General features: G+C 38.3%; 1 protein-coding gene across 23 annotated transcripts in view; it reads right to left on the bottom strand.

Moving 5' to 3' along the window:
* Positions 1-26,451, bottom strand: part of TENM3 (teneurin transmembrane protein 3) — a 485,679-nt gene that overhangs the window by 32,837 nt on the left and 426,391 nt on the right. For 18 of the 23 annotated variants that reach the window (XM_069787531.1, XM_069787526.1, XM_069787548.1 and 15 more), the window contains 10 exons: positions 23,747-23,963; positions 22,578-22,697; positions 21,950-22,211; positions 15,028-15,295; positions 14,306-14,449; positions 10,909-11,158; positions 10,477-10,497; positions 4,934-5,166; positions 4,226-4,380; positions 2,499-3,373 (listed from right to left, as the gene is read on the bottom strand). In XM_069787531.1, coding sequence (XP_069643632.1) covers positions 2,499-3,373; positions 4,226-4,380; positions 4,934-5,166; positions 10,477-10,497; positions 10,909-11,158; positions 14,306-14,449; positions 15,028-15,295; positions 21,950-22,211; positions 22,578-22,697; positions 23,747-23,963 — 2,545 coding nt within the window. The remainder of the gene's footprint in view (positions 1-2,498; positions 3,374-4,225; positions 4,381-4,933; positions 5,167-10,476; positions 10,498-10,908; positions 11,159-14,305; positions 14,450-15,027; positions 15,296-21,949; positions 22,212-22,577; positions 22,698-23,746; positions 23,964-26,451) is intronic. The other 5 variants (XM_069787558.1, XM_069787571.1, XM_069787708.1 and 2 more) reach the window with 1 other exon arrangement.

Here is a 26,451-nt window from a genome sequence, read left to right as displayed (position 1 = left end):
TTCTAACGAGACATTGGTCAGAGGTAATTGTTTAGGAAGAGCATAAACAGCAGCTTGGAAATAATAGTAATACTTACTGAGGGGAATAGCCTGCTCTCTGGGTTCTCTGTAAGCCAGCTGGACGTAACCTAACTCAGATCAGAATGTCTGCATGAAAGCAGATCAGGTGTCAAAGATGGCTATTTACAGACTCAGTAAATAACTACGTACTTCATGACACACAGTACCCTAAATTCTGCCTGTGATGAAAAACATACACCTATCAACCACTTAAGAGTGAATATAATATCCACTTTTTTGCGATCACGCAGACGCCATTAAGATACATCCAGGAGCCATCAGCTACTTCTGCAGTACACCACAGTAGGCTACACAAAAACTACAGGCAACATGGTGAGAAATTACTGCCCTGATTAAAACTCTAGGTCCTCAATTAGCCAGTATGAATGCCAGCATGATTTAAAGTGCCTGCTGTACCCAGCAGATGCCTCAATTTCAGTAAGGGACTTCACTATCCCCCAAATTGACTGGCTTGCCCAACTCACCTGCTGGAAACAAGTGGTTGTGTGTGTCACAGTTAAACACTGAATTTACTCTCGGTGGAAACGGATGACTATTCCCAGCCCATCCGAAGCTGTGCTTTGGTCTCTCAGCATACAGGACAGGGCTAACTCATGAGAAGGAGAACACATGCCCTCCTGACTAACAGTTTCTGATTCCTCTGCGTATCCTCACTGTGCTTCTATGTCCTCTTGGCAGGACCTAAAAAGATACGCAGCGGATGCACCAGTGCACAGTTAAATATTACAGATGTGCACTAATGCTTTGGGAACGTGCCCGCTACCAAAGCCCTGCCAATTTACAGATTATTGTAAGAATACCTTAAAGCTGGCAGCAGCACCATTCCACCTGCTGTCTTTGTTAGGGATCAGCATTTCTAGCCCTGTCTCCACTTCAGGACACAATATGCAGTAAAGCAGCACCTGCTGCTCTCGTGTCTCTGACGGGCATATGTAAAGGCTGGAGAGTAGATACAGGTGCTCAGAGCCCTCCTGCATACTGCCTCAGCCAAATGTACGCTGACAGAAATGTGAAGTTATCTCAGAACACAGATGTTTGGCTTTGCTGCCACTGCCTGACACCGCCACTTTATTTTCTTTATCATGTGTGTTGAATTGAAAGCTTTTTTTTTAGGCCCTGACCTTGGCAGCAGTTGCTACTGCATTTCATCATAAAGATAGGAGAAAAGAAGAGGGAAAAAAGAAGAAAAAGAAGAGGGACTTAAGGGATTTTCATGATGCCCTTTGTAATCCTGAATACTTCAGCTCAGGGCCCTCTAACACTTTTACTTATCATACTAACTCTATATCTTCCACTCCTTCATAGACACATTTTTACCCAACCTTAGCATGTCTTTCATGTATTTAAAAATACACATTTTTCCAGTTGACAGAGATGACTGGAAAAAATCTGTTAATTCTACATCGATCTTTTCTGAAATAAATTGTGTGTATTTTAAGCTGCATTTTTGTTACGTTTTGTTTGGCATATCAGTTTATAGTTCAGCTCATTTGGGGATGAAGTTGCCTATAAACCCTGTACATGATCTCTCAGGTTCTACTAGTTTATCTATAAATTGTCATGACCTTCCTTAGTCAATATAATTGAGGATTCTGTAAAATGTTTTGCTAATCCGGCTGTTATGAACAGGCATTGATGACTTAATGACTGTAACACAAGGTAAAGCAATTCACTGAAAAGATTTTTTCTGAGGCTGGAAAAATTACAAGCCCTACTGTTCCACCAATACCTCTTGCTGTTGTGTTCGCACCTGTATACCACACGTTGCCGGTGGTCTCTATGTTTTCAGTTTATTCCTACAGGAATGACATTTCCCCCCACAGCCCACATTTCTCTTCTCAGCCTCCTCTGCCCAGGTCCACCTGTGTGAAAGCCTGCCGTGTCATCCAGGAGATCCTTCCTGCATATTCACCACTCAGTGACACAAAACCTTTTACAACTTCAAAAAAATACCCACTCAGCCTTTTTTTGGATAAAAGAACATGCAGACATGCTTTTACTTAGAAAAAAAGGAAGAAAAAAATATTGAGTAGTGAAGACAAATTTCTTGTCAGTATTTGCTGCAGAACAATGTCAATCTAATGAGCAAATGGAATGAAAATCTAGTTTTTGATGCAGATCTACAAAATCGTGGTTGTCTGAGTTACAGCTTTCTTGACAAGAGTGAAATGTTGTCTCACTATTATTTCAATTTATAAAACTCAAATTCAAAATAATGAATTTAAAATTATTCAGACCCAATGTTTAGAAGAAGTCAGATAGAGGAAGACAGTATGGGAAACAAAAAGTATCTTCCTGTGCTTTTTGTTATCAAGGGTCATCTTTACAGTTACTTCATCAGTCTGCAGAAATATTTCAAATAATACTGTAGAACTCAATAAAACTATACAGCATCCGATGTTATTTTATGTACTTACTCGAAAAAAGTGGTCCATCCAGTCTCATCGCTTTTAGTTGCCAGAAGTCCACTGTTGCCGTGGTAGGTAAATAAGACAAGCTCCTGCCCTTGCGCAGTCATGCTTTTCAAACATCCATTAGTGCCTATCGTCAGCCAGATGACTTGGTTATCAGGAGAGACCACTCTTACTGGCATCCGGTTCGGATCCCGTCTGATACGAAGAGTATTTCCATTGCTATCTGTTACCGCAGTTATATCATTATCATTACTGTAGCTAAAATTGTACAGATAGTCTCCGGTGACTAAACTCACAGTGTACTGGTGAGTACCATTGACATCGAAGATATAAAGCTCTTGGTCAGTTGGAGAAGCAATTTCATAGAAGTTCACTGAATTCAATAAGGGTTTGTTCTTTGACACGGCCCGTATCCTAATATTTCCCAGATCAGCAATATACAGGGTGCCATCTGGAGACACAGCTAAGGAGGAAGGGGCATTAAGTTTGGCATCTTTAGCATAGCCATCTCCATTTTGGTAACAGTCACAGTTGACATCATTTTTGCAATCGCACTCTGAGGGTATTCCAGCAACTAATGAGATCTCTCCATCAGTTGTGACCTGTCTTATCCTATTGATCTTTTTTTCATCAGTTTCTGTAATGTAAAGCACCCCACTGTAGGACACGGCAATGGCAGTTGCTGACTCTAGCGTGGTCTGTACAGCGTGCTTTCCCACCGTGTACTCCACTCCAGGAACCTGGCAATGCATTGGCCTCCCCGCAGCAATGCGAACCTGACGGTTTTCAGTGATCTGCAAAACTACGTTGTTATCCAAAACATAAATGGAGTTATCCATTGGGTTGATAGCTAAATCTGTAGGCCATTCCAGACGAACCTTAACAAATAGAAGAGTTTTGTTAAACAGTTAACCAGTGCAGATTAAATGAATTAATTCACCTTCAGTTTTAGACACTGCTGTCAGGATATTTTTCATCTGCTGTAAGCAATCATAACAAAAACTTGTATGAAAATACATGCAGCAAACTAAAGCTTTTCAGGGAGGCAAGGGGAACAATGCTCAGACATCTATGATACTGAAAAAAAGCCAGCTGCATTGGAACTATAATACAGGCTGAATTTCCCCTCCAATAAATGCTATACTTTTCTGTATCACAAATGTATAAATAAAAATAGAGACAGATATCAAAGTCTAAATACGTACTTTAAGGACAGTACTCATCTTCTATTCTTGTAATAGCAAAAATAACTTACTACCTTCCAGATCATGAAAGACTGTACCGGATTCCATTTTTGAACATAGCACTAGTGATGTCCCTTCTTACTTACAGAAGCTTCTTGAGACAAATAGAAAAATGTTTTTCTGTATATATCCTTTCATTCACTCTAGTAGGCTGTTAACGATTCAGAAAACATCAACATGCCAAGATAGTTCTAACAGATCTGCCATTCTCCCAGTATTTACTACCAGACTTAATGTTTCCTGCTGATAGTTTTGCTGTTCTAAACTGAACTGAACTTTATGGGCAGAAAAATTGAATACAGCTGCATTTATAGCTAAGAGAATACACTGTGATTCATGCCCTTGGAACAGGTTTCTTTCTCCCCAAATTCTGCTGTTAAATACCCACTACGCACTCCACCCAGTTTTATTTTAAGGGACAAGAAAGCTGCATATGCATTTCTAGCCCCAGCTCAGCTTTCCAAATTAGCAGCAGCTAAAAAGTACCTGGCTGATGTGCATGCTGGTATCACAGGTTAGAGGTCGTGCTGAGGTCAGGTCGTTGGAGCCAAGCAAAGTGGATATTATTCCGTTCTGATCCACTTTTCTGATCATGGTCCCATCAACGAAGTAGATTAACCCGTTCTTGTCGATTGCTATTCCTTTAGTGAATAGAATAAAAGTTAGTTTTTTGTACTAGCGGTGAATATATTATCCATAACTAAGGGCATAAGTGGTATGTAGCTAGTGGAAATTAAGGACAGAAAATACAGTCTTAGGCAGTAGGTAGTAAAACAGCTTGTAAATGTATTTTGCATAATAAACCAATATTCAGTATGAAATCTACTACTGTTGATCGCATTTGCTGTTCATTTGCTGTTGTGTGTTGAGAAGGGCCTAGCTTTTAAGTTAACCTGAAACATGGGATAAGTGGGACCAAAACCAATGCCGATTTTAAATCTTCACCATTGCCTGTCAAACACATAATCTAAATGAGCATTTAAAAATGCTCAATAACCATGCAAGCCAAATATTTCGTAAAAATTCAACCCGGGTCCCCAGTAGCTCTCTTCCTCAACGGTCTTTCCAGTTGGAAAAAATTTTTGAAAACTACTTTTTGGAGCCAACTACTGGGTTCAGTAATTAAACACGATCATGCCCCTGGCTCTGAACTTTTGTACTGTTTTGAAGGTTACGGAGGATAACTCTTTTTACCTTTAGGGCTCATGAGAGTTGCCTCCACCGCCTTGCCTCCATCACCACACCTTGCCTCATCAAATGGCAGGCACTGCTCTCCTGTTCCTCCTATTACCTCAGCATTTTTAGTCAAGTCTTTCGCACCCGTGAGCGACTTGGGCCGATAAATCCTGCGCGTGTTTGTGTCGGAAACATACAAATCTCCTGTCACGGGGTCAGTTGCGAGGTAGTATCTGTGAGCTGGGTTGTTGCTGTAAAATGGAATCATACATTGCACATGCTGTTATTAATTGCACTGAACATTGGATCAAAAAGAAAGGGTTTCAGTTCATATGCAATGTGCAATAATACGTAAACAGTTAAAACCAACGGTGATGCTCTAGGCATAGGTAGCACAGCTCATGGCCCCAAAAGCTTTTTTGATCCACGTTTCTTGCCTGTGTCACAGGCAGTCCAATCTAGACCACTCATTCTTTTGGCACAGAAGATCCATTTTGTCCGTGATGCTCACAGGCCTGTTCCATGCTCTGTAATTAGAGACAGCTCCTGTGTCGGTAATAGGCCAAATCAAAATACTGGAGTCTAAAAACCCGCAGGCTTTCTGGGAACCTTGATCCAGTTCCAAACTTTGCAGCAGGACCCCAGCCCTCGTTTACACTTTGTTGCTGTTATCATCCTATCTGTTTTATTATAATTTATATAAGGCTGCTAGGGTGCATGGTTTATATAATTCATAAACAGATAAGGCAGAGTTTGTATTATTAGTTCACAGGCAAGAGATAAGACATCCTTCATAAGTATTTGTTTAATCCACGGCTTTCAAAGACGTGATATGCATGATTTAACGCATTAGGAAATGTCATCTTTTCCACCAGAGCACTGAGCGGAGCTTTTCCATTCTTCTTAACTTGGAGTCATATTTCAAATAACTGTACACATTGGCACAAACCCGCTAACTATGCCAACACAGTCTTTATTACAGTGAAAATATATATTGCTAACCATTTTCCTAGAAACGTACATTTTGCCTCTCCACTGGTGCCACATAATTGAGAATTACTGTCTTTTCTCCCCTGCTGGTGAAAAAACCAGCCCTGGAGAGTACCTTTTGGGTTGATATATTATGATGTAGAAACTTAACCCACTGCAGTTGGGAATCCTGACCTAATTTACGGCATGAAGAGCTGAAATAAGGTCATGTAAATACAGGAGGTAATTTCAGATGCTCTCCTAATAGATTGAAGCAGAGTGTCTGAACAGCCAGTCCCACTTCTGATGTTTGCAAAAGCGCTGCTTAAACAGATCTACCAGTCTTGGTGATAGCCAAACATCTGTTTGCAGAATGCTATACTTCACGTTTTGTAAATACATAACTGTGCTAATGTAACACATTTTTATGTACTGCCACTTGGAAAAAGCAACAAGAGACCAACAGGAACAACTTGTGAACAAATTATGTCTTTTAGCAGGGACAGATTTTTATAACTAGGCAGTTACAAAAACACAGAAAAAATGTGTTGCATAAATAGGATTTTCTTTGGTTTTAAGACTTTTAACATGTTGGTTCAGAACAAAAAAACCAAGTGAAACAGACTAATGAAATCAAATACACAGTGTTTAGCACCTCTTAAAAAGCTCTGCTGTAGAGCTGAGTGTTGTACAGCATGTCTGAAAACAATCAAATGTAGGCTTGCTTTAAATTTCTGTTTGTTAGAAATCTATTATTGCCAATGTGCTAAATAGTTGAAAACTATTTTCGAAACCTTAATTTATGCAGAGATCATTTAATATGATCACTCTGTAGCATACGGATTATTTATACCTCTATAGACTGCAAATTCAATTATACCCATTTACATGATTACTTTGGTCTTTAAGAAACTGTGCAGACACTTCAAATATAAACACATTGCAAAATGTGAAATGTGCAATTAAATTTTATTTCATTGTAATTTAAAATAAAGTCCTTTCTTATACTACTGAAATCTAAATTAAAGTACCTCTCTTCAACTCATCTAACATTGCCTCAATCATATTTTTCAATTGTTGGAATAAAGAGTAATCAAATCAATATCAACTAAATAATTTATGCCTAACACAATTATTTATTTCTAAAAAGAATTTTTAAAGCTGTTTCTTCATAAATATGAACATATGTCTATGTTCTAATTAATTCCAACAAAAATGACAAAAGCTTTTCTTATTTGGGATGAGTTCTCATAGTAAGTAGTGTATCCTCATCAAAAAAACCCCAACCAGCTAATCATTTAAGACTATTTTCTCATTTTATTAAAAAAAAACCCCAAAGTTTGAGAGTGCGTAGGATATTATTATTGAATCAATATAAACTCTCCAACTTGTCATATGTAAATGTCTAATGGCTCCTTTCTGAGATAACACAACAGGGTTAATTTCAGCATTTCAAGTTAAGGTTAAAACAGCTGAGGCAGCTTTAGCTGATAGAAAAAACCCCATTAATTCACAGGAGCAAGGCACAATTTGAGGAACTGAATAACTGTCCAATGAAAACCACGTTTGTTTTCTAGCCAGAAAACATCCATGTGCACTATGCAGATCTCAAAAATAGTACAGGGATAAGCAGTCAGCAGCTGGAAAGCTGCACAGAGTTTGTTCTATTTCATTGTAGCTTGAAATGATATTAAGCGTCTGCCTTCTACCAATAACAACAAATGCAAAGAAATAAAATCCACAGTCAGTGACTTCTTGACTCATTCAGTATCGCCTAATTGCTGTCAGTAGCTCTGCAAAACATGCAGCTACATACCAACATGGGCCCTGTAAAGACAACTGACTACAAATTAACTTGTTGCATCTATGCCAAATAATAATAAGTGCTTCAGACTTAAAGTGCGCACACACGTGCACAGAGCTGCAATGATCTATTTCCCATTGTTTTTATCTTGCTTATGCCAATCTTTTAATTCTTCAGCTGTCAGATCACCTGCATTACTCTCCACGCATAAATTTTTAAAAAATACTCCTCCTGCTTCAGTGCCCCTCTCTCTCCCATTCACCCTGTGCCTTCTAAACCATACACCTTCAAGGCTGGTTTTATGGTTTGCTAAACTTTTTTCTGGCTCTCTACAGACTTGGGATACCGCCATAGCCTACAAATGACCTCCCTGCCTTCAAAGTCCTTCTAAAAATTACTTCTTCCATGAATGCCTGTCAGCATTAATCACCCACAGGCAGCAGTGTGTATAAAGATATCGGTTCAGCTTTGAGATTGAAAAAATGTTAGGTCACTGGTACATGAGAGGATAAATTTGATCAGCACCGTCTCTCTAATTTAGAGTACAGGCTCCTTGAGGTGGGAGGCACATCACTCTGCACCGAAGCACTGTGTTTACAGACGAGGAAATTTGAATGCTTGAATAGATAATAGATCTGAACTAGTATTTAGCTCCGTTCATTAGTTTTACTTGGGGAATGCATATTTTAGTGCATTTTCTTAGTTTCGATACCTAGTAATTATATATTGCAATGTGGTCTGTTGAGGGCTGTTTTCCAAACTGCAGTTTAATTAGAAATCTCCTCAGCAGTTTGAAGGACTTGCCAGTGAAACTGGACAGTTTGCCCCCCTCTCCTACAGGTCAGACGGAAGTGTTTCGTTCATGTCTGCAGCACTTCACAGGGCTCTGCACAACTTCACGCAGGCAAAAGAAGCTATTTGGTCTCAGGAAGCTGGGGAGCCCATGGCAACAGGATTTGGTGGATCCTACAAGTTTACACATGTTAAATAAAAATCAGCTAAATTAATAGAATAAAAAGCTGCCGGGGATATTAAGCCTAAAGATGCCACTCTTGGCTTAGGAAGCTCCTGAGCAGCAAACCCCTAAGGCTAGGAGCGGACACTGGGAAAACATTGTGTGATGGGAGAGAAAACTCAAACTCATAGTAGACCATTATCAGGCTGCACCGTGGGCTCCCCACCTCCTGCCTACTGGCTCCACAACCGCTCCTGCAGAGCCAGTTCTCCACGGTCCTCTATGCCTCCTTCTGCCTCAGGAGGAAACCCCACTTTACAGCTGCTATACAGGCCCATGAAAATGCTGTTACACTAATTTGTGCGGTATGATTGCAATTTTGCTACCTTGAGCTTCGGCATGTGTAGGCATGAATAAAGGAGAAAAGCTTCAATGTTCTCCCTCACCAAATTTTCTTATATGTAGGGATCTAGTTTCCGAAATGCCGCAGTTGAGCTTGTGACCACAGTTCTGCCAGAGGCAGGAGAGCGTGTTGCTACTAAATCACAGCAAAACAAACCTCATTATGCATCTGTTCCTTAATCCCATTTATCCATTCTAATTCCCATTTTGAGTATTATTCCGTACTCCATACATTTGCCAAGACAATGTCTTATCCAGCTGCAATCACAACTTTGTGATACCACAAGGGATATAATTCTTTTAAAAGCAGTGGAACAAATGCAAATTAAACGTAATAGTGAAAACCTAAAACCACCAAATAGAAGAGGCTGCCTCTGCGTCACACCTGGAAAATATCACAAAATCAGCTAGACTGTGCATCAACTCCCAATTTTGGTCATTAGCACTGATGCAAACACTGTATTTAGTCATGGAATTTTTTGCCTAACACATTTGAAACATACTTTTTTAAACATAAAACCCTTTCTCACAAAGAAGTATGTCCAAAGAAAAGTGAATTTTAAAAAAAGCGGAACTGAGATACGACTCTCTGGGATTTGTTTAAAAAACAAGGAAAGAAAACAATTGGCAGCAAAAAAGGAGAAAAGGGGACCAGCGGGGCTGCTAAGCCCTATACTTAGCGGTTCCGCTACAAAGTCTTGTAGGGTTTCATGCATCCAACAGGATTTTGGCATAACTCTGTTTTTGTCTCCTTATGAGCACTGGCTGCTGTGGCAAAGCAATTTTAAGCATCCACCTTCTTCTCTTCTGAATGCCAGGGCGGACGAATGTTGTACTACAATCCCTCTGATTACTATTGTTTTTATGACCAGTCTTATGAATCTTGGTGTACTTTAAAATCCTAAATCCTGGAGTTGTGTTATTATGGGACAATTTCAAATTTCACTATTAAGAGAAGTTCACCATTAAAGAAACAGATCTGTTAAATGTGAGCCTGAAAAGGCTCAACACCAACAGGCTAATGAAATGAACTCATTTGATACTTTTATAATTTTATTATTTATAAGCCATTCTCATTGTATTTGGGGTACCTGATTAATGAGTGAGTTTTGATAGGATCAGCGAAAGTGCTGCCAGCAAGGAGAACAGGAGTGAGCAGAGATGAGGGGATAGCAAAGGAGGGCATACACAAGCATAAAAAGAAGCCTGACTGTGGACAGAGAGTGATGAGAAAAGAGGAACTCGTATCCGAAAGGACGATACAGCCTGACAGCTGACATAACTAAAACATATGAACTCATTATTTTTGAAAAATACTCCTCTTTTCTAGTAATACATCTCAGAAATGACTTCTCCATTATAAGCATTCATTTGTTAAAAAAGAAAAAAGAACAGTTAGAAAAACATAAATCTTCTTTAAGGAATGCTTACCTATGTCTAAAATCTTTATTTCTTGGTGGGAGCAAGTAAAAAAGAACAGAAAAACATTATTAGAAAAACATTCAGAAAGGATGTTAAATGATGAAAAGAAGGCAACATTTACATCTATCGTTAGTGAAGTCATGAATGATTGTCTTTTGTCCACTCATGTCGACTATGTAGGTTAACTCTTAAAATCCACAGAATAATTACTTTGGGTACATTAAATTCTCAGTTTAGATAAGCATAGTTAGAATATTTTACCGGGGTAAACTTTTTTCCTTTTAGTTTTAAATACTTTTTCAAATGTTTTAAAATCTTTTGACTCAACTTTTTTTGTTCCCAAAAGCATTTGGAAACTCTAGCTTGCACAACGTCAGAAATCTATTCCATACTTCAGTTTGCAACAGTAATTCACAACTCCACGATAAGAAAAAAACATACCTTAGCTCCAGAACACTAGTTACATTTCCAGATGGGAATATCCGCCGAACATAGTTGAAATCCCCCACGTAAAGACTGCCATCTATCCCACAAGCTAAGGCAACCGGAGCCAATAATTTATTACCATCAGCTTGACCATTACAACTTGGGCAGGAGATGCTGCGTCGTCTTCCATTGCCCATAATGCTACTAACAACTGGGGGTTGCTGAGATATAAATTGATTTTCACCATTTCCTTTGTAGAGGATTCCTGGCAGATAATATAAAAAACACAAAACAAAAAATAGTTTATAAAAACTTTGAATGTATGTGCATAAAATGATGCATAAATATTCTAAATATGCTTTTAGTTAATTAACAATTTAATGGATTTTTAATTATTTCGCCACCATATTTTTCTCACTACAAGTAACAGACTCTATTAAAACATTTATAGTTATCTTTAAGTCACAGACACACAAAGCATTAAATTATCTTGTCCACAAAAGGTAGTAGACACACTAAATATACTAGCATTTAAAACCCAAACAAGTTTTCAGTCGTTCTTATTTTAAAATGGTAATAATTTTAATAGTTGCAATTCAGAATAGAAATTGTCATGTTGAAGGAAATGCAAGGTATACTGAATAAAATCAAGGTCTGTGTTCCTAAATCTTTACAGTTTTGAAATTCCCCAGAAATGATTGAAATTCTAACTGTCCATATATTATAAAAAAGAAAAAAATATATTTGCAAATTGTATTCCTAAAGTCCTACTATAACTAATTATGAATATGATGTCAAATGTAATCTAAAATTGATTACTGCTGCCAATTGTAAATATTAAAGAGCAACTTCAAAAAGTTGGGAGATCGCCTCAATTTTACATTATAAAAGACTTTTTACTCAGCTCACAACAAAAATGTACCACTGCAACAAAGTCTGCCTCAATATCATGTCTGCAGTTACAGGCAGTTATTAAAAATGTCAAAACAGCAAAAAAAAAAAATGTGGTGCCAGGCCAACCTGCCTCTTAAACTTAATTCTGCTTTGAGGCATGAAAGGAACAATAATTTTGTGAAGACAAAGCAATGTGCCAGCAGTATTTTTCTTCCTTATAGCCTCCATAGGAAATCTGAGAAGAAAAATGCATGCCTTATGTTAAATCTTCAGTCTTAGGAAAAGAAGTGTGACTTTACAGTGTGTTAAAATGTTGCCAGGACCCTCATTATTTTATCTCTCAATGAATCCACTGAGATGTAGTCTACAAAGGGTCAGCTATTATGGTTATACTCGTAAGACACAATATGTCTTTCCGTGGTATAATCCACGTAAACCACACGGCACTCTGTACTTTAGAGTGATACGTGTCTTATTGATTGCGTGCCCAGAGTTTCAAAGGCAGTTTGAGGCTGAGGGATACATTTCTCTTTTGAGATGCATAGAAGAATTTAAGATGTACTCCTCTTTCTCTCCTCATTCCCACAATGCACTCTTTATACTGAAAGATATGAGAAAAAATACTTTGTTTTCCTCTTTAAATGTTTTAGGTGTCTTCACTACTTTTTAATGTTATAAAATTTAGGAGACTATAAACGTAAAACCAATATACATGATAAAATCGGGAAGAATGAAAATGGTTTATGGAAACCTAATGACAAGTAATCTAAATAAGTAATCTAAATCAAAAGAGGGAGAACGTATTTTTCATGAATAGTTAAAGCCAGAATGCATTAACAGTATACGAAATCCCCTCTCCTACGATTACATCATTTATGACAATCATTGCACCATAATTTTGCCTGAAATAGCTGAGTTCTATAATTTTCATCCGAGGAATTCCACAAGTCAGCACAGTGCACTATTTGCACCTGATTTATTCTGTCATTACCTTGAAAAATTGGTCCTTCACATTTCTCCTCTATTATCACAGACTAAAAGATGTACATTAGACTATTTACTGCAGTAGTTCAGGATGTCCGTACAAACACTGTCTGCACTCTCTTCTGAATAAATTTCTCTGGCTCATCCACCTTGTCATTACAACTCTCCACTTCGTTTATTCAATTAGACACACGTCACTTTGAAAAGTCATTACTTGTCAAATCTACTCTTGAACATAATTTAAAGCCGCCATCAATTTACCTTGTGAACAGAATCAATCTTAAATATATATTTATAATTATACTCTTTACATTTTTAGATGGATTACATAACAATAATTTGCACAGGTTTTTTCTGACATGTTAAATTAGGTACAATGACACCTTTCCCCTTGATTTCGTTACCTTGTTTTTCTACCAGTCAGAAGCAATGCTTTAGGTCGTGATTAGCATATCATACAAAATAAGCTCATGTACTAGTGGGAGACCTCCAAGGGACACCAGGTACTGCAGAAGTGATGTTCTTCCCACTGCATTACTTCTGGGCTCCTACTTTGCATAAAAATCCAGTGTGACCAACTCCCACCTTGAGCCATGTGACTCTGCTTATTCCACCTTTCTCACATGCTTCCAGCCCAATTTTTCCAAATTTCCTCTTGTTCAGTGTTGAGCTGGGATGTTCTTAGCATGGCACCCTCCAGACAGTTGCTGAGTAGCACACCGGACAAATTTACCATGGTGTCAAGGCACAGTTCTTATAGATGTGTATTGCTCCTTTCACTGAAATTAAGGAAGACTCATTCACTAGTGACTGGACTCTGTCCTGAAACAGGGGGCACAAGTGCCCATGCTGACTGAAGGCAGCATCATTCGTCAGCTGCTGTGTGCTGAGCCAGCCACAGCATCCCAGGGAGGATTCACCTCAGGAAGGATTTAAATGAGAGGAGAGTGTAAATGAGTGCTGGTCCTCCAGAAAACATGGTACCCATGCACTAACTGCTCCCACAAGCAGCCATGCTGGGACTGGGGATATCATGACATGAAGAACACCTCCTGTATAAATGAGGGATTTAATATTGGGAGTGAAGAGCTCTCAGTTTGGCAGGAATGCCTCTTATTGACATTTAATTTTCACTCACTGTGAAAACTGGAAGTGAAAACATTGTTCAACATACCGTTAATGTACAAACAGTTAATTCCAATAACAATGCTGACACGTACAATTGCTCTAGAAATAGTGCCTCCTTAGCATCACTCAATTTTTAAAAACAATTTCAACATTTTTGGGTTGGGTTTTTTTTGGTAAGCAGATCTAACACGGGCTGACACTGTTAGATGAAATTATTAATGCGTATGTATTTATAGGATGAAGAAACATGACATACACTGTGAAGCTCAAAGCATTTACCATATGCAAAATACTCCATAATTTCCTTTTTTAAAATAACAAAGCAAACGTCTGAATGTTAGAATGAGATACCTGAAGTGTAGCGCAGTTGAGTACTAAAATTAGCAAGAGAAAATTAACTCCTTACCATTCTGAACATCCAATACATGATGTTTATCCAATGTCCAGCCACCCATGTTGGAGGCATCCAGTTCATAACCCTGCAAAATGGCAGTCCGCTTCTCCCAGAGGGTTAGATCCAAGCAAGACTCATATTCATAACCTACAGACACTGAAATAACAGTAAATTTCCTCATTAAGTATAGGATCTTGTTCAGAAGAAGAGTTTAAACAATGTGATTTCCTTAAACTACATACGTTCTTCTGCTCTCCCAGGCTACCTGAAAATCCCTATGGCTTCCTTAGATATATTGAAAACACTTAACAGAATTCCAAAATCCTTTAAAAAGCAATCTTGGGTTATTAAAATAATTTTATTTATTAAAAGTAAGTGGATTAGGACAGGTACAGAGGAAACCCATTTTGTGAAGTATAGCAGAATGCTATTGTGCTGTAAAATACAAGGAGCATGCAGACTAAATACCATGCTGTATTATGAGGCTGAGGGCTACTTCATGGGGAAGAACTAGAAGTGAAAAATGACGGTGGTCTCTTTTTCCTTTTGAAGGAATTATTTTCTTATAATTCAATGTTTAGACTAGTATTTTCTAATATATTTTAATATCCATCGTTATTTCTCAGTCTTATTCTGCTAAACATTTTCTACTTAATGGATACAAGTATTTGAGATGTGCTTCCCTATTTTCAAGGTAACAGTAGAAATGCTAAAAACCTCTGTAACGCACATACCAACAGCTTCAGATAATCCATAGACTCTCTGGTTGTATGCATCAGTTTTATCCCATATGAAAGTGTAAGCCAGATTTGGGGAGGCAGGGAACCATTTTTGGAAAAGTCTTCCCACCACTGCCACCATAAGATGAACCTTCATTAAATTAAATGGTATAACAGATTGGGTCATAGTAATCTTCAGAACAGATTTATATCCTGCAGCCCTGGAGCTTAAGTATGATAACTTCAAATCGGTTCCTGGTATTGTTGTTTCTTCATGAAGCACCTATGCATTGGTAAGAAAAAAATGCAGTATTTGAATGATTTTGAAATTAAACAGAACAATGTAGCTATCATAAAAGGAGGCCTGACATGATGCTGCATGACAATCCATTAGAAAGTATCATCTAAATCTGGCGTTCATTCAATAATGTAAAAAACACATAAATAAATAACAACATTTCACCTTTTCTTTTGAAAAGCAAAGTCTAAATTCTTCATTATACTGAAGCTGCTTAGTTGATACTTTCTGCTGAAGGATTTCAAAGATCTCTATTTTTATGGGGGGAAGGAAGCATGCAAGAGACGGAAAACATTCCCAACTGCTTTTTCCAACAGAGGCAAAAAAAGCATCTTTCATCTAAGTGCAAATAGCCCCTTCTTATGCTGCCACCCATGTCCCAACTATGGATACGTAATAAAGGCAGTAGAGCCTCTAAGCACCGCAAAGCTTCAGATTTGGGCTGGGAAGTCTAATTGCTCCTGTAGGAGCAGGAAGGACTTTCAGGTGGTTTATTATTTGCATTACCTGTGGATTGTAAATACTTTAAACTAGAGCATTCTTCCATTTATTTTGAAGATAGATAAGTAGGATGCCTCAGGGAAAGCTTTTCCATATTTCCTGATCAATATTCACTACTCAGACATCAGCTCACCACTTTCTCATTTCAGAGAGGTGCAATGATTCAGTTTTATTTTTAAAAGGCTCCCCCCGCCTCTACCTTGTCTTTTCCTCTGAGCTGAGGAGCTTTCGTGGGTGATGGATGGATGTGAAAGGCTTCTGTGTAACGCGGATGAAGACAGTCTATACTGTCTTATACCTCAGCCAGGATAAACTGAGAGCCAGTGCTTCAGGTGAACAGCTACCAGGTATCCCAGCTTATTGGGAAAAAAAAAAAGGAAAAAGAAAAAAGAAAAAAGTATCTAGACACATTTATAATGTGTCTCTGGTGGGAGGAGAGGGTGAAGGATACTGAAGCACAAGCCCAGAGCCCTGGTGGTGTCAAAGGAGCACTCTTGGGGAAGTAAATTTGGAAAGTTTTATTTTACTTTCCTGTCTCCTAGTGCTAAAGTCTGAAGACCAAACACTAATGTTAGTGGAAAGCAGACTTCAGGGAGAGCACTGTCACAAATATTAGGCTTGAGACTTCAGTGGGATCAAAAGCTGGCTACTAAAGAAGTGCTAATTTAGCTTTCTATGCTAGAGAAATCCTTGGACACTGCTTTTAAACAACTGACTGTGTTGAGTAGGGTCAAATAATGTGGCTTATGCTCTTGAGGAGGGCAAAAGGTAGCTATACCATCCTCTATGTTGACACTGTTGCTGGGATATAAAGAAAGATTTATATGGTTTTAATTATATCTATCTCCTTCCCAATAACTGTAAAAAAAAAATAATCTGAAATAGTATTTTGACTCATTGTCTGGCACGAATGGTTATTTACATCTGATATATGTAGGCATGCAACTCTTCTTCCCCAGTAAGACTATAATAGACCTGTAGGGAGTAAAGGAGGAATTGGAAGATACTAGACAAATTAAATTCAGATTTAAAAATTCTTAATCTTCGAATGTTTCTTTTTTCCCCACCAAGACCCTGCCATCACTGAGAAGAAATGACAAGCAGTACCATCACTTGGAAGGAGGTGAGAGTGGCATCCTATCTGTTTGTAAATCTAGTCTGCTCTCCCTCAGTCCAATATATGCACAGTATCTAAGCCAGAGAACAAGCAAATCTTTTCGACACAAACAAAACCCCCTCTCTCTAGAGGGAATACGTGAACATATTCCTTTTCTAAGACTTTGAAGGAAAAACACAAACCACCTAGGAACAAAAGACAAATTCCTCCTCAAGACATCAGCAGGACTCTCATATACTGCACATTAAAACTAGTCTAACAGATGGAGGTCTCTGTAAGCAAGAGGAGAAAAAGAAATAATATGCTTGCAATAGGGCACAATTTAATGGACTTCACTGGTCTCCCGTTACGACCATTGCTTCTTTTACAACTGCAACTGTGGAAGAGCAGCGTTAAACACTTAGGTGGTCTTCCAGTACTCTTGGCTGAGATAACAGGCAATAAAGAGGACACCCTGAAGTTTCAATTTCCAAGAAATTCTGCTGTGTATTTGGATTACTATCAAATTAGAAACTAGGACACTCATGCAGTTCTCAGTGAGGTTTAAAACAAAACCCAAACCCCTATTATTAGCTTCTGCAGAAGCCTCAAATACCTGCTGGAAATCTGACTTATATCTTCCTTCTTTCCATAAACTATACCCTGTAGTAACTTATTTTCTTGAGAACTTTAGAAATGTAGAGGTAAGGTTATGCATCTCAATCTCTCTCCCACAATCAAGCATTACAAAGAGAATTAAACAGTTTAATGTTCATCTGACAACTTAAATCATCAGGCACAGCAGAGAGCATCCTATGGGAGCCATGCCAACACATCAATTGTAAAGCAATCACGAAAGTCACTGGGTATAAAAGTCACATCAGGAATCACCAACACAACCAAGCTGTCTGTACTTCACCTTTTCCAGATAGAGTATCAAACTACCTTCAGAAAGGCCAATATCCTAAGGGGACTGACTTATAGCTCAACCACCAAATTCTAACAGTTGATGTTTTATTTATGGATGATCAAGCTTCTCAGAAGGACAGCTATGAAATATTTAACCTACAGGACTGAGATAAGGGTCACCTCAATTTTCACAAAGACAGAGTTTGTTGTCCTGATAGTTCAAGCTGGTGACTGAGCCACATAAATTGTGCAGGGCTCCTCCTCTCTTGCGGCCAGCAGGACTAAAGCTGTCCAGGCTCTGGAATGCTTTCCTGCTCCAAAATATAATATGATTCAAGTGATATGCTGTGATGGTATTAAGAACCCTGAATAAGGAATTTAATTCAATTAGGGGGAAAAACACCTGCTGTATTGCCGTGATTTTTTTGGCAAAATGAGCAACTTCAATAGAAGATTTGAGAACAAATTGCACAAATGAGTGCAAACTTCAGTCCTAATGTCAGAAAAAAGTTCTTTGCCAAGAAGCAACAGCTGAACTTCTGCATTAAAATGTAACATCACCTTGGTTTGAGAAGGGTAAAGATGGCATTTTTAGATCCAGGTACATATTGTTAAGTACCTCATGAGGCAACTACTGCTATTAGACAAACTTTGAGACCAAGAAGTACTAAAATTATACTTCTTTAAGTAGAAGCTGAAGCTGCTTACTTCAGGATGGAAAAATCTTTTCCTTTTAAAAAAAGACTTCCCCTAGAATTGAGGCTCTTAAATGAACTTATAAAGAAATAACCTTGAGTTAACAATGTAAAGAAAGGAGAAATGAAAAGGGGAAAAAAGACATGTTTTTTCTAGACTTAAAACATTGCTGAGATATCACAGATAACAGGGATAGGAAGAAATCTAAACATGTGTCCATAAAACAATAAATCAAGAGGTCTATATAAAGTTTCAAATAGAAAGCAAAAGAAAAGAAAACCAGAAAATGTGCTGAAAAGCATCAACACATAAAGGGAGATATTTGGCTCTAAGAGTAATCTCCATTTTTTTCTCCGTACAAACTTGAAGTTCTAAGAGATTTTAGCTAAATGAAACTAGGATGCAGCATCCATGTATCTAGAATACCTAGAATATCTAGACATACTATTATACTGCCTGCTTAAATGATAAAATAGGTTAATTTCTTTGCTGAAAATCTGGCCACCCTGAAGTTACAAACAATCATTTTTATTAAGTCACTGAGGCCCGTATTTTACACTGAATTCTTCTGGCTAAATAAATTTTACCAGCTTCTGCTGTACAGTATTGCCAGTAGTGAGAGAGTGTCAAGGGAAAGGAAAAAGAAAAAAGCAGTGGGCAACCTTGAACATATAATTTGAAGGAAAACTTTTCAGTTTTCATTCTCCTACACACTTGAGGTGATGGAAACAAGCTGCTTGGGACCTGCAGAAGGCATCCTGCAAGCGTACATAACAGTGGATAATAGAAGTATAGAAAGGAGAGTCTCAAAAGCTCGATTTCAGAATTGCTCATTGTGACTCACATGTGGGTTTCTGCCAGACCACACTACAATATGTGGCAAACAGACATTTATTATATTAGGAAACAGACAGCAACAATATTACCTAACACATATAAGCAGCTCCAGCTTAACCTGATCTCCTTCATCTGCATGCAGTTCACTGTCTTGTTCCACACTGATTAATCTCAGCTAGTTAAGTCTAGGCAGAGCATGCTAACTTGCAATTAAGAGTAGATAAAGTCATGCCTAAGTAGTCCAAATTTAGTTAACATGTTAGTTATTAGCATCCCTCTTGAGTAATGATCTGTTGGGTCTGTGATCACCCCTTTACCCACTGCATTTGTTCTTTCCCCTTGCTTGCCTTGTTTTTTCAGGTTTTTTTTGTGCTGCTTCTTTGGTACAGACTTTAATTCCCCCTGTGATCAATGTGGGATTCATAAGCCACTAAGTACACTCTTTTGGAAACATTATCTCCAAGGGATGATGAAGCACTTCAAGGGATGATGATTACAAGCAGCACATCATTTTCTCCTAAGTACATGACAGTGAGTGCTGTCACACCACACGAACAGGGTGACTAATACTGACTGAAGGAACATGGGAAACAGTTTATTTCTTTGTGCCTTCATCCAGTCTCCCACACTTTCAAACTGGCATAATCCCTTTTTTATGAAAAGGTCTACAGCAGTTCCTCCAGAGCTGAAGACAGTTTTGAATGGAATCTGGTTCTGCCCATCTTTTATCAGAGTAGTGAACTGTTTGGGAGACAGACTGTTGAGCATTATGCATTTCCGAGGGGAACCTGAGCCTAAAGGGGTATGTCCCAGGCACAGCTGTGCAGCTCCCACTTGCCAAAGCAGGAGATTACACGTGTGATGAGCGAAGAATATAGAAGAAAATAGTCCTTGATGTATTTCTTACACAGTACCAGAACTGGATTTTTGCATACATAACGCCACTATTATTTTTATCTCATCATAAATGACCCATCAACACCAACTGCCTAGGATCTGCTGAGAATACGATCTTTCCTTCTGGCTGGTTTTCTAGGAAAATCAACTTGACCCAACAGTCCTGCCTGTCAGCCCTCCCATCTCACTACTTTTGAAGCTGGTAGCCAGAAATAACAGTAGAAATCTCTAAAGATAATTCAGTTCCTTTAGGGTTTATGAAAGAAAGGGTTCAGGTAGGGAAGAAGTAGCAAAGTTGGTACTCCCATGAGAAAAAAAAAGGCTGAATGCAGTCTGTGGGGGAAGGACTGGATGGGGCAGATAGCTGGAATTATAGCAATGGGTGGGAATTAGTAGGAATCTAGACTTCATTAGTCCCACTGCTCATGAAATGACTTGTTTACCTAGACATTACAAGAGTTTTTTGAAAATACATATTTTCTGACATTCTTCTATTATTAATTTTTTCTTGATTTATACCCCATCTATCTAAGCCATTTTCCATCACTTCAGGAACTGAATCTTTCATCTGTTGCCAAAACAAGTAAATCAGAGCTGTTCTTCAGTGGACTGTGTTTTGCAAATACTTTCTTTTAATTGACTTAAAACTATCAAAGGCACAGAAATGATAGTGAGGATAAAAGCAACAATTTTCTAGCACAGTCTAGATTTGTATGAACATTTATTTGCAATTTCCTTACATCTTTACTTTAAACCTGCTCCTACCATGAATTGCTTAATGATTTTGATCTTTTCTTAAGAGCTCTGCATGAAAACATTTGAATACATTTTCTATGTTTCCCTTGAAGAGACAAGGACATTTCATAGTGAATGGGGAAAAAAGTGCCCTTGTAATTATGACATTGTGAACGTGGGGGAGAGAAAAGAGAGAAAGGAGAGGGGGAGAAAGGAGAAAGAATGCTATTTCACCAGGAAAAGTTTTCTACAAAATCAATAATGAGATAAATATTACTTCTTGAAATGCAACTCTGCTTTTAAGAATTGAGGAAGACTGTATTAGGGATCAGTTATTTGACACAGAGGAATCTAATACATCTATGTTACAGAAAAAACATTCCAGCCACAGCTCTTTCTGTTTAAACCAAGGTTCTGATATTAAGTCTTGCTTTGGCTATTACTAGTTCTGAAAAAGTAGATTAGCACGCATGCTCATTGGCTTGTAAGCCTGTCCTTGGTGTTACAGAGAATTCTCTTAGTTTGTAAAAATCTGAGTGTCATGTTATTTATTAGGACTAAACAGATAAATTGAACTGCATGGGTCTTTCAGACATAGTGGAAAAACACCTTTCATTTTCAGTTTCTGAGGTGCACTTCCAACAAGAAGGCAGTCAAAAAAGTAAGATGTACTATAGCATGTCCATTTTGACGGGCCAGTGCCTGATTGCTGAAGACAATCTATAAATTAAATTATGCAAACAAATACAAACCCACACACTAGTGTACACCAAGTTTTCACACCTTTTTTTTCAGATGAAATTTTAAAAATCATCCCATAGAATAAATAAATTGGTCTGAAAATAATCATGTTGCAAATTCTTAGCAGTTAGTCAGAATTATTTATTTTTAAACAGCAGTTTGCACTCTCTTCATTATGGTTGCTTAATGCCTGTGACAAAATGCTATTTATTTGAAGCACACTTTACCTGTGTCTCTGGGATGATAGGACTGTCTTCCGGAGAAATTCTAAAAAAGGTGGATAAAGGTGATGACACAATAACGGGGTTTGGCCTTACAAATCCGCTCAGATCACAACTAGGAATGTCATTCTCTTCCTTCTTCATGACCAGGGTATCCATGACATAAAAGACATTCCAGGGAATCCATACTGTGTGATACTGTGTCAGGAATGGTGATCGCTCAAACACCAACGTCAGAGAGGCACCACCATTTGCTACCAAGTCAAACCTAGAAAAAAAAACCCAACAGGGCTAGCAAATAAGTCAGCAAATTCCCAAAGCCATCCACAGCCTCCATTTTACGGACTGATTCTTCATTCCATTGTATTGCTCTGAAGGCAGAACGGCTCTACTCGGAACAATGTTGAAATCAAATTATATTACATAATACTGCACCAAGAGGATGGAGATTTTAGAATGCTGCGTTTATATGAAGCAAGCCCTTCTACTTCTAAAGTATATAATCAACTTTGGTCAATCACTTTTTTCATGTCTTTTGTTTCCATTATTTTATTATTATCTTATTTTTACAAGCAGCTCTTCAGTAACGCCTTTGCTGTTTTTATGACTTAGAAGTGCTTCAAAGGAAACTTACATTCCATCTTGGCGAGTGATTGTATATCCATAGTCTGGATAGTGTAGAAAGGAGACGTTGACTCCAATGAGTGGTGTTCCATCAGCAGTTAATACTTGGCCCCTTATGACAGATGCAAGACTGTGAAAAAGATGCAGGATCAAATTACAAATTTGCTTTTCTCATTCTCTTTTGAATGAATAAAAGCTAGTAGAGCGAACACACACACATGCATCTCTACATGGTATCAACTACCATTAAAAAGATATTCCTGAGACTCTAACCCTTTTACAAGTTCACATAATTTACCCTGTATAAACAAATGCCTTGAAATCTACAGATAATAATTTTGTTTCAATATTGTTGATCTTACTTTCGTTCATTTTGTCTGTACTGAGTTACTAAGACCAGAAATTCACTGAAGAATTTTAAGAACTTATAAACTCTCGATGTTCCCACTGTAAGTCACACCTCTGGCAGACTCTTGAAGAACAATGTACTTTTCAATTAGTATCAAAGCAATCTGTAAAACTGCAGGGACTATGAAGTACAAAATTTAAAAGAGCAATAAGGAACATTTGTGCAACAAGTTTTAATCAACTGCTGTGCCCAAACACATTAATGCTGTTAAATTACTGCAAACGCAGTAGTTCCAGGGTAAATCATCTTCCTTCACTCAGTGAGATCCCAGACACCTGCTTCCTGTTACTGGTTTATTTTCAGGTCATTACTGCTTCATGGAGCACCAGTCAAATAGTTTATGCAATTATACTGTCGTGCACTTAACAGTTCTATTACATTAATTCATAATTTATATTATTTAGTGAGCTCAGTTTAAAAAGTGCAGCTTTGCTTTTCCTTCTGAAGTGTTTTCATTGCTTTGATGTATTTCCAACTGTGCTAGCCCAAATCAACTGGTTAAATACAGATTTATTTAATCATTAATGAAGTGCCCTGTTAGAATACAGCTACTAAGCATGGCAAGTACCTTCTGCAACCTACTGGCACTGGCAATTTGAATATTGCAGGAAATGAGACAAAATATGTGATTTGATATATTAAGAGAAAAGGTTTCTGTTGAAAGTCCATGCCATGAAATTTGCAGTCACAGTGGATCCTCTCCTAAATGTGAATCTCACGCACTCTTCAATTTCTTTTGTATTCATGAGTAAGTAATAAGTCATGCTCACCTCTTATTAAAAGGACTTTCCCCAGGTATGACATGAGTGCTGTCTGCTCCGATGAGAAAACTGATCCGGTCATAAAATGCTTTGGCAGCTTGCTGAGATGGTGACTGTTGACTTTGGCTGATAATATCTTGGGGATCAGGTAGTCCACGACAATAAGGCTGGTTTTGGCAAGAACTCTGCAAACAGCAGTCAGGATCCATACAGTCAACTAGCCCATCTGTTGGCAGAAATTCACACAAATGAACAAACTTTTCCTCCTGCCCCTTTGCATGTGAATGAGCAAGCCAGCAGACAGATTAAAAAAATTATGTAGTATGAAAGAATACCAATAATTAAGATTTTAATGAATTCACTTTCAATTAAGGAAAGAGAGTTTGTTTCCACTGAGTTCTTAAACTCCCATGGAAATCCATGCAAACGGAATACACTCAGTATCGCGTATAAATTAAACCTATTTATTTGATACTTTTCTAAAAACACGCTGAACGAAACAGAAAATGAAGGCACTCAGGCTCTGCATACGCTGTTAACTTATAAATATTAAACATTTTAGGTGGGTCTAAGTAGCTTTTATCTGCGGTTATTTGGCTTGCTAAAGAAAAGAAACAAGTAACTCCCACTCAGCTGTTTTCCTGAAGTTTTTTAGCATATCTATGCTGCAAGTAGCTTTAAATATTTCACAACATTTATCAAGGTGGATTCCTTTATACCCTGGCAGAAAGACTTTGTTGCTAGTGGCAAAGGCAATTTCCACAACTATTTTGCATGAAAATGTATGAGAGAACAAAATCTGTATTTAACATTTAGATTTTATTCTGAATAAACTGATGAGGAATGCTGGCCAGTATAAACAAGATTTAAACACATGGGTGCTTTTATGCTTATGTGCTGAAATATTCACATATAATGAGCATTAGATCTGTCACATCCCCGGAAATCTAATTTGGTGAAAAATTAAAATCAAGATCAAATTGATAACTACTAATTTGCTGTAAGTAAAGTCGTAAGGAAAATGAGCCTGGAAATGTCAGCTACAGAAAATTTCTAGATGAATGTAATATAGTATCACATAGCTGATAATTGTTTCCCCAAAAGAACAGCAAGACTGAAATAGCTGAAACATTTTATTATTCCATTTAGATTAGAGAGGGAGCTTGCTTGTTGCACTGCACTGAAAAATATACCAATGCAGCACTTGGAGGAAGCCCATGACTGTTTCTCTCACAAAAGAATCTAGCTTTAGAGTAAAACTTCTTTCTGAAGGGAAAAATATCATCCATTTTTGTTCAATCATATGTTGAAAGAGTGTAAGTAAACAGAGATCTTCTAAAGGTATTCCTCTAAGGATTGCTGTGTTATGTGGATCAGTTAGAGGACTGGCAAAATAGTAAAGGACTGGGATTTCTATTCTTTTGCACATCTAAAATTCTTATTTAACTCAGCTGACATTGAAGTCAGTTCAGGGAAAATAAAAAGGATGAAAAAGTCATCATTAAGTATATCAAAGTTTAAACTTTTTTAAGAGAAAAGAAAGAACATTGATTTTTCCTGGGATGAGGATACACCAGAGGGTCCTGCTGCCATCCAGACAGACCTCGACAGGCTGGAGAAATGGGCTGACAGGAACCTCATGCAGTTCAACAAAGAGAAGTGTGAAGCTCTGCAGCTGGGGAGGAACGATCCCACGCACCAGTACGTGTTGGTGGGACAACTGGCTGCAAGGCAGCTTTGTGGAGAAAACCGTGGGAGTCCTGGTGGACACCAAATTCAACACAAGCCAGCAACATGCCCCTGCAGTAAAGAAGGTGCCAGTGACATCCTGGGCTGCATTAGGAGGAGCATTGCCAGCAGGTCGAGGGAGGCGATCCTTGCCCTCTACTCAGTGCTGGAGAGGCCACACCTGGAGCACTGTGTGCAGGCTGGGCTTTCCAGTACAAGAGAGACATGGACATACTAGAGAAAGCTCAGTGAAAGGCCATGAAGATGGTTAAGGCCTTGACACTTCTCTCCTATGAGGAAAGGCTGAGAGAGCTGACACTGTTTAGCCTGGAGAAGAGATGGCTCAGGGCAGGAATCTGATCAAAGTGTACAGATACCTAATGGGAGGGTGTAAAAAAGACCACCTCTCAGTGGCGCCCAGCGAAAGGACAAGAGACAATAGGCACAGACTGAAACACAGGAAATTCTGTCTAAACATCAGAAGAACTTTTTTTACTGTGAAAGTGGTCGGACAGGTTGCCCAGGGAAGTTGTAGAGTCTCCACCCTTGGAGATACTGAAAACCCAACTGGACATGGCCCTGAGCAACCTGCTCTAGTTGACCCTGCTTTGAGCGGGAGGTGGGACTAGATGATTTCCAGAGGCCTTTCCAACCTCAAATAGGCTGTGACTCTTGTAATTTTCTAGTCTCATTCTTGTACAACATGAAACCCTTTCCTATCCAAAGTACTGACCTCCCTTGCTGGTTTTAACTCCAGAAGCCTGGATCAGTGTCAAAGCTGGGAGTACTGATGGTTAAAAGCATAGTTTTAGGTTTTTATATCTCCCAGGCAGTATCTGGTGCAGTTGCCAAAGAAATGCTCAAATTTCATCATTCATCTTTGTTAGTTTATAAAAAGCAAATGTACATCTGGAGTATAGTCTGCAGGTCATAAAACTGCATGAGATTGACACCTTCTGAACTAATCAGCTGGAAATGCATTTTTA

The sequence above is a fragment of the Haliaeetus albicilla genome, chromosome 1 (assembly GCF_947461875.1).
Source record: "Haliaeetus albicilla chromosome 1, bHalAlb1.1, whole genome shotgun sequence".
NCBI lineage: Eukaryota > Metazoa > Chordata > Aves > Accipitriformes > Accipitridae > Haliaeetus > Haliaeetus albicilla.
This window is presented reverse-complemented; position numbering and strand designations above follow the sequence as displayed.